Source organism: Myotis myotis, unplaced genomic scaffold (genome assembly GCF_014108235.1).
Source record: "Myotis myotis isolate mMyoMyo1 unplaced genomic scaffold, mMyoMyo1.p scaffold_m19_p_3, whole genome shotgun sequence".
In the NCBI taxonomy this organism is placed as follows: Eukaryota; Metazoa; Chordata; class Mammalia; order Chiroptera; family Vespertilionidae; genus Myotis; species Myotis myotis.
Window position 1 is genome coordinate 164,961,868 of NW_023416335.1, and position 8,765 is coordinate 164,970,632.

The 8,765-nt window shown below is 52.8% G+C and overlaps 1 protein-coding gene across 1 annotated transcript; it reads left to right on the forward strand.

Moving 5' to 3' along the window:
- The first annotated feature begins 242 nt into the window (after positions 1-242).
- Positions 243-6,935, forward strand: RND1 (Rho family GTPase 1). Its single transcript, XM_036301209.1, has 5 exons — positions 243-482; positions 1,206-1,293; positions 3,889-3,998; positions 4,835-4,969; positions 5,830-6,935. The coding sequence occupies exons 1-5, from the start codon at positions 363-365 to the stop codon at positions 6,073-6,075; spliced, it is 699 nt and encodes a 232-aa protein (XP_036157102.1). The 5' UTR covers positions 243-362; the 3' UTR covers positions 6,076-6,935.
- The last annotated feature ends 1,830 nt before the right edge of the window (positions 6,936-8,765 follow it).

Sequence of the window (8,765 nt, forward strand, 5' to 3'; positions counted from 1 at the left end):
TGGACACTCAAGACCAATAAATTTGTCTTCAAGTCCCTTCCCTCTTCCTAATACAATTGCAAACCGTGGGAATCCCCTTCCAGAGGAAGGTGCAGCTTTAAGAGAAAGCGAAGGGAGGAAAAGGGCGCTGACTCAGATCCTCCTGCCATTGGCTGCCGGAGGGGATCCCACCTCCGGGATTGGCTCTGACAGAGTCCGCCTCCTCTTATGATTGGCTCGCCCGGGCAGATATAAGGGGGCTGTGCCGGCCCCCTCTCCAGTTGGAGCGAGGCAGGGAACCCAGCCGGCTCGCGTGCTGAGACGCACCTGGCGCAACCCTCTCCTCTCGGCACCGGCGTGCACGTCCCGCGGAGGCTACAGTCATGAAGGAAAGACGGGCCCCCCAGCCAGTCGTGGCCAGATGTAAACTCGTTTTGGTGGGGGACGTGCAGTGTGGGAAGACGGCGATGTTACAGGTGTTAGCGAAGGACTGCTACCCCGAGGTGAGCTGTCTGCCCGCCCCCCTGGCCGGCTTCTCTCCTCGCCCGCCTGCCCGCCTCCCCGGGATAGATTCCCACCTGCCCAGGAGAGCGGTCTCTCCTTCCCCACCCACCCCACCCCACCCCACCCTCTGCTGCCTTAGCTTCCCCCTGAGACCTGTTCCACTTCTGCCGCCGCTGGTGCTGGCTCCTCCTCACCTCTTCACCCATAGGCCCCATCAGATCCCCTCCTACCTCCCTTCGGCCTGGAGTCTGCTCTCTGGAGAGGGGACCGGAGACATTCTAGAATCTGGGCTTTCTTGACGCAATACGTGCCTGCCCCTTCACCCCAACCTCAAAGGTTCTGTGAGCACGGCTCCAGGCAATCTCCTGCTGCCCCTTTCTACTGTTCTGTAGGTCCAGGGGGCTTGTGGGGAGAAGAGTTAGAACTGGCTTGTGACTCTGAAATTGGGAGACAGACAAATCTGGGGATGAGGGGAGTGTGTGTGTGTGTGTCCCCGACCATCGAAACTCTGGGGGCATGTCCCGGGCTGAAAGTCATTCCCTTTTCTTAATTTGATGGAGCCAGTGCCTGTGCCTCTACCTGCCCCTGCATCCCATGGGGTCCCTCCGCCCAGGTATCCCCTCCTCTGGCCATGTTAGTATCTCATTAGGGTGAGTGAGTGGCTTCTTGTGTAGCCAGAGGGCGGGGGGCCTGGGGTGTGAACAGTCCCTCTCTTTTCACAGACGTATGTGCCCACCGTGTTTGAGAATTACACAGCCTGCTTGGAGACGGAGGAACAGAGAGTGGAGCTTAGCCTCTGGGACACCTCAGGTAAGGCTGCTGGCCCCAAAGGCCCTTCTCACCGCCCCTGGGCTGTGGCAGCTGCTGCCGTTTAGACATTGTTTTCCTCTTTGATGGGGAGAAGGAGTGTGGTGCTTGCCAGAAAATTGAAAGAAGGGGACCTGAAGATTCCTCTACTGGGTGTAGGGGGAGGGGCTGGCCCTGGGGTGCAGAATGGAAGAACCCCAGAAGCCACTCCTTTCTCTGGGTCTAGCTTCATCCTTCGGCGGGCTGGATGGCGAGGCAAATGAAACCCTGGATCCTTCTTGGGGGCAGCCAGTCAGACGGGGCTTCTCCATGTTCACACCCTGCTGCCACACACACAGCCTCTCCTGCCCCAGAGCAAAGCCAAAGGAGGCAGAAGGCAGTGTGGCTGGAGGCAGTTGTGGTTGAGGCAAGGAAACAAGCCCGCTTTTGGGGAAATAGTGTTCCTTTCCTGACTCGGTGTTCTCTCCTGCATTCCATCTCTGGCCGCCGCTGGCCGCTGCCGCAGCTCAGCTCTGCTGTCATAGCGCTGCGGCTCAGGGCTGAGGTGATGCATCATCGAGGCTTCAGAGGGTGGGGAGACAGTCAATATGGGGCAGCCACATTGTGGATAGTGGCGGGAGGGGGCCCTTTCCCCCCCACAGGCCGGCCGAGGTAGAAGTGCCCTGTCTTTCTGGGATGTAGGAAGCAGTATTTTTCCAGCCTCTCCACCCAAAACCCTCAGCGCTAGGCTCCCCCTTGCCTTGATTCTGACTCCCTCCCATTATCTCTTTACCCCACCCTTTTAAAATAGACTGGGTTCAGAGTCGTCATTAAGGACTAAGAGCCAGGAATAGAAGAAAGAAAATAAAATCTGCTCCTCTCTCAAAATGCATATTCAGGCTGAGTTTAAAGAGGAACCCACTAGGGGTTTCCTGTTCCATATAATAAATATGCCGTCCTATTCCTCCAAAGAGCTGTTGTTCCCATGATCCAATTTTGAGGTCTGAAAAGGTTTGGGGTAGGGGATGGGACGGGTCTACAGAAAATGAGACTTCCCCTTGCCCTCCCTTCCCCAAAACAAAACAAAGCAAAACAAAAATTCCTCAACCTGTTCTGCTTTCTGGGCTGCAGTTCCGGAGGCTGGGAGGCAGGGTGCTGGCTCTCCTGGCCTGTGCGGTGCTGGCTGGAGCTGGCGGGAACGCAGTTGGCTGCATGATGTATGCTTTTGCACCTGCTGTAGCCTGTCCACCTTTCAATCTTCCCGGAATCTTACTGCAGCTCATCTCTTTCCACTACCACCGCCCCAAAGCGCCACTCCCCTCTACCACCACTACTTCCTGCTGCTTCCCCCTCCTCCCACAGTCAGAATGCAGCCTTTGAATTCCAATCCAGATCATGGAAAATCAGCAAGGTGGTCTCTGTTTCCTACATCGAATCCCCACCCCACCCTACCGCCCAATTTCCAAAAGGATGCTGGCTATCAGTCATCCTCAAACTCCCTCTTTCAATTAGATGCACGTAAGGAAGGAGGAAGTGGCAGCCGAGTGTGGGATGGGGCTTCCCAACATTGGGGCCTGGGTGGAACCTGTTCCCATTATTCACTTTCGGGTCTTAGGGGAGGGGGATTGCTTGGAGCCAGATGGAGGCCTCCTCCCCTCCCCCTTCCCAGCGCTGCAGTGCTCCCTCTGCTCAGTGCTGCGGGTGATGCGACCCCACCTCAGAGAGGGGATGGGGGCAGATTGCTGAAGGAGCCGGCAGCTACCCAACTCCCCTTTACTCTTTTTTTTTAACAACCAACCCCCTCCCCACTTGGATTCCCCCCAGTTTCCATGGTGATTGTGGTGCAGGGAGAGGGGCTGCTTGCTATTCTAAGCACGGATTGTCTGGGTTCCAAATCTGCTACTGTTCCTTCCCAGGGTGGAGGGGTGGGGGCAGTCTCAGCTCCTAGCATTCTCCCATATTAGACCACCTGGGTCTGCACTGCCTACTGCCCTCCCAGTGAAGGACCCTTGCTCTAAATCCCCAGCTCTTGGTGCTGCTGTCTTTGAGACTGTCTCCCTGAGATCTGGGGGGACAGGGGCTGCAGCTTTCTTTTTGCCCTTTTCAGTGTAAGCCGATTTGGGTAGAGGAGGAGCAGGGCACTGAATCCCTCCCAGCCTCTTAGAGTCTGACCCCATGGCGAACAAGCAGGGCAGCTGTTATATAACAGGCAGGTCTGTTTCTTCCTTGGAGCAGAAAAGGGAGGCAGAGGTGGTGCAGCAGGCAGACTCTCAAAAAGAGGAGACCCTAAACAAGCTCTGGTCTCTGCAGGGGTGGGAGCACCCTCCTCGGGGACTCAGAACTGGCACACCTTCGATTAAGGAGACCTAGACAGGGGCAAATCATGTTCCACCCTCCTGGTACTGTGCCCCTTCTCCCTTTTTTCATGGCCAAGGAAGATGCATTGCTTCTGGCAGGTGGTCAGGTCCCAGCTTCCATGCGGCAGCAGGTTCCCCTGGGAGATGGGTGGGGCCAACCAACCTAAGGGACCAAGAATGATCTTCCCAGGCTCTTTGGGTTTAGGCCTGTCGGGAGGGAAACTGCCATGGCTCATCATCAGCTCTTTCTCCCCCATCACAGGCTCTCCCTACTATGACAATGTCCGCCCACTCTGCTACAGCGACTCGGACGCAGTGTTACTGTGCTTTGATATCAGCCGTCCGGAGACAGTGGACAGTGCACTCAAGAAGGTGAGGCTGAAACTCTACATTCTCTAGCTCAGCTTGAGAACAGAAAGGAGCATTGAGGACTTTGTCATCTAATCCCTTCTTGTGTAACAGAAAGAAACTGGGGCCAGGGGAGGAAGAAATTTTCCCAAGGCCACACCATTAGCTACATCGCTGGGACTAGAACCCGGCTCTCCTGCCCCTCCCCTATACTGCTCTGCCAGAGGACCAGCAAGGGAGGGTGGTGTTGAAAACCCAGGAAGCGAAGGATTGAGAGTCAGAGAACCTCTTGGTGATATGGTTTGAGGGTCAGGGATGCGTTTTTCTGGAGGCAGCTTCTGTAGACCTTGATCCCAGGCCCACTAGAACTGGGCAAGCCAGGCAGGCCTGAACAGAGCTGCTGGTAGGAAATGCTTAGGTCCGGGTGGCAAAATCTGATCATACAGAGGAGTCCAGGATACCTTGTGGAACTAGGCTAGTTTCCCAGAAGTCTCTGGGAAACTATCACCTTCCCTTGGGAAGAGATTGGTTGTCTTCCTCCTGGCTTTCTGAATTTGTGGAGCCCTCTGACTGGGTTGAGGGAGCAGATCCAGGCTCAACTGCTTGGCAGAGAGTGGGAAGAGATCTACCCTAGTTCTTTCTCTAGTGACTGGGCTGTTGAAAGAGGGGACAGGCTCTTGGGTCAGCATTCCTGTGGCCCCAGGTCCTCATGGGCTGGAAGATGATGTCATTGTGCAGTGGCGATGCTGTGACTCAGAGGGATGGCTGGGCTGGTGATCAGCTCTAGGTGTGTGATGTTGCCAGCTGGGCTTCTCTGGGCATGTCAGCCACTGACTCTCCTTTTTTGTCTGGCTCTTCAGTGGAGGACGGAAATCCTAGATTATTGTCCCAGCACCCGTGTTCTGCTTATTGGCTGCAAGACAGACCTGCGAACAGACCTGAGCACCCTGATGGAGCTGTCCCACCAGAAGCAGGCACCCATCTCATATGAGCAGGTGTGTGCGCGCCACTGTGTGTTGGGGTGGGGTGGAGAAGGCTATAGACAAAGGACTTGAAATGACGCCCTTGGTCAGGCTCTGTCACTATAGCAAGAGAGAATTGGTATAATCTCTCATCGATAATCAGCAACTAATCACCTGGATAGAGGTGGCACTCATTCACCCAGATTCATGCTAGAGGGTGACAGGGGAGCATTCCTCTGTGTTCCTCAGATGGTGTTTGTGCACCACCTGCATTAGAATCACTAGAGGTGCTTATTGGAATTCCTGACTCCATATGTATAGAGTCACTTTGGGAGAAAGACATGGGAATTACATTTTTAATGAGATCCTGGATAATTTCTTATGCACATGGGAGTAAAGGTTCATTTTTTTAAAACTAGTGTTTCATATTAGACTTGTCTGGGGAGCTCTTAAAAATACTAATGCCTAGGCCCTACCCCCAGAAATTCTGATTTACTTGTTCTGGCATCAATATGGGTTTGTTTTATTATTTTTTAAATTTATTTATTGTCTGAAGTTTTACATATGTCTCCCTTTTCCCCACTTGACCCCCCTCCCCCCAGCCATTCCCACCCCGGGCAAGCCCCCACCGCTCAGTGTCTGTGTCCATTGGTTATGCTAATATGCGTGCATACAAGTCCTTTGCTATCAATATGCTTTTAAAATTGTCCCAGGTGATGCTAAGGTGCTGTCAGGCTTCACCTTCAGAAAATAATTAGCAGAGGGTGATGGTGGGAGACTGGCAGTTGGGTCCCATCTGGAGTAGCCCCCGGAGTACCACTAACACAGGAGGCAGTGTTTCAGAGCCATTTGGACCACTGCATCGGTGACCTCAATCCCCACTCCCCCTGCAGGGCTGTGCAATAGCCAAGCAGCTGGGTGCGGAAATCTACCTGGAAGGCTCAGCTTTCACCTCAGAAAAGAGTATCCACAGCATCTTCCGGACGGCATCCACGGTGTGTCTGAGCAAGCCCAGCCCGATGCCCCCAAAGAGCCCCGTCCGGAGCTTCTCCAAGCGACTGCTCCACCTCCCCAGTCGTTCTGAACTCATCTCTTCTACCTTCAAGAAGGAAAAGGCCAAAAGCTGTTCCATTATGTGAAGCGGGGGTTGGAGAGGGGAGACAACCTCCCACTCCCTCCCTCGGGTTGCAGAGGCGCGGGGAGAGGGAGGAGGAGACAATTTAGGACACTGGACAACGAGTTTTTCAGACTGCCACGGTGAGGGCTTGGAAGGAGACAAGAATGGGACAAGGAAAGAGCCAGGCCCGGCTTGAGGACCTGACACTAAGAAAGAACCATCACACCCCAAGCCAGGCACTAGGTGGTGGAGGGGGTGCCTGCCCCAGTGCCCCCCACTCCAGAGGAAGAAATGGTGTGGGGGTGTGGGGGGCATGCTGGCCCCATGGGCTCAGGGGTCTTACAAGAGCCTCACCTTCAGCATCATGCCTCTTCCACCCAGCGCTTCCATGCAGGCCAGGGGACGGGAGGGGCCCCTGAGCCCTGCCCTTCCCCTCTGAGGAGGCCACAGAAGAATGGAGAGTGGGGAAGCCGTGAGGCAGCTCCCTTGGGAGCTGAGCCTGGTGCTTCATGACTGAAATCAGGACAGGAGCTGGTCAGAGCCAATGAGAAGGAAACCTCATCTTCGCATAGCCCATGCCTCATGGGGAGGTGACATCATACATTCACATGCTTCTCACCTAAGTCCCCAGGGTCCAAGGGAGAAGCCCTGGACCCCCTTCTCTTGCAGTGTGGGGGTGGTGGTGCTGCAGGGGGCAGGGCTGGGTGGGGGTCACCAGACTTTTTCTGCCCCTAGGGCAGTACAGCTGGCATTTGTTTTATAGACTCTTGTCTTTGGAATGGGGGGAGGGGGGCGTGTTTCAATCTGTTATATGTTCTGTGTTTAAAGAAGAAAACCTATTTATTAATGAAAAATATAACACATAAAGAAGTTGGCTCTGTTTTCTTAGTGTCTTTCTGTTTCCTTTGGTCATTGATAATGAAGAAAAGGCTGCCCTGGGGCCCTTCCTGTGGGCGGCAGAGCGGCTGCCTCCACCGTTCCGGCACTTCCAACAAGGATCTCCTCCCTCTACTCCCACCCCTACTCACCCCCAACCCCATCCAAGTCCTGCTAAGCCACTGAGGATCTTAGCCCGAGGGCAGGGTTTCTCAACCTTGGAACTAAAGACATTTTAGACTAGAAAAGGGATTGCTGTGAGGGTTGTCCTGTGCATTGGAGGAGGCTTAGCATCCCTGGCCTCTCTACCTGTTAGAGGTCAGTAGCAGCCCCCCTCCCCAGTTGTCTACCACCAAAATGTTTCCAGATGTTGCTAAGTGTCCCCTGGGGCACACTCACTCCTGGTTGAGAACCATTGTCCCAGAGAGTGTAGAGAGAGCGACAGGTTTGGTGAATCCCAAGGATCCAAGCTGCTGAGATCCCAACCTGCAGGAGTTCTGGTCTCATCTGAGTTCAAAGAGAAATGATGTCTTCTGCTTTCTTGAACTCCCAATTCTATTGCCTGTTGAGGGCAGCTCAGGGGCCTCAGCTTCCCTTCTCTTCAATGACCTATAGTTCTTTTTTCCAAGTTTCATCGTGTGTTGGAAATAGAGAGCTACTAGGCATTGAGTGTGCCCAGTGCTGTGCTGATAGCTTTACCAACGTCACATTTATTAACCCTACAAATGAGAATAGCTGACATTTGTCAATTGTTTACTGTGGGTCGGAGATGCTTTTGAGTTCTTTATATATTATTTATTCCTATGGAGTACTAGCTACTTCACTTTACAGACAAGGAAACAGGTTCAGAGAGATTAGTCAATGTGCCCAACGTCACACAGCCAGAAAGTGGTAGAAGCTGGATGCAAATCCAGGTAACCTGGCTCCAGAACATGCACTTCTCACTGCTCAGAGGCAAGTCCTACCCTGAGGCAAGTCATATTATTATCAGTATTTTATAAATAAGGAAACAGAAAAGCCAGAGATGCCACATAACTTGCACGAGATCATACTGCTTGTATGTAGTGGAATCAAGATTCAAACCAAGTCTCAGCGCTAACTATAATCCCATTGGCCCATTACTGCTAGCCATGTTGTACCTAAAAAAGGAGACTCCCTGTGGTCCTCATTAGAACATAGTCTCTTTGTCTCCATCTCCAAAGATGCATGCTTGTGAAAGAACTAACAGGTTAAAACAAACAAGTATCTTTTTTGTTGTTGTTGATCCTCACCCAAGGATATTGTTTCCATTGATTTATAGAGAGAGTGGAAGGGAGGGAGGGAGGGAGGGGGAGAGAGAGAGAAACAACTGTGCGCATCTACTGGCTGCCTCCCACACATGCTCTGACTGGGGCCAGGGATCAAACCTGCAACCCAGGTATGTGCCCTTGACCAGAAATCAAACCCGAGACCCTCTAACCACTGAACCACACAAGCCAGGGATCAAATAAGTATCTTTTAAGCTCAATGTTTTATTTGTCTCATTCATGAGAGAAATGTGCTAGAACTATTATGAACCTGGACAACCTCATCACTTTTCTGGGTTTTAATTTACCCATTTAAAAATATATTTTTTTTTATTGATTTCAGAGAGGAAAGGAGAGGGAAAGAGAGATAGAAACATCAATGATGAGAGAGAATCATTGATAGGCTACCTTCTGCACACCCCCTACTGGAGATCAAGCTCACAACCCTGGCAGGTGCCCTTGATTGAAATCGAATCTGGGACCCTTCAGTCCACAGGCCGACGCTCAATCCACTGAGCCAAACAGGCTAGGGCTACCCATTTTTATTTAT

Excerpts from the sequence above, each read along its gene's own strand:
- RND1 (XM_036301209.1), top strand. The coding sequence starts at position 363 with ATGAAGGAAAGACGGGCCCCCCAGCCAGTCGTGGCCAGATGTAAACTC. Across the intron at positions 1,294-3,888 it reads TAGCCTCTGGGACACCTCAG|GCTCTCCCTACTATGACAAT; the intron begins GTAAGGCTGCTG and ends CCCCCATCACAG. Across the intron at positions 3,999-4,834 it reads TGGACAGTGCACTCAAGAAG|TGGAGGACGGAAATCCTAGA; the intron begins GTGAGGCTGAAA and ends CTGGCTCTTCAG.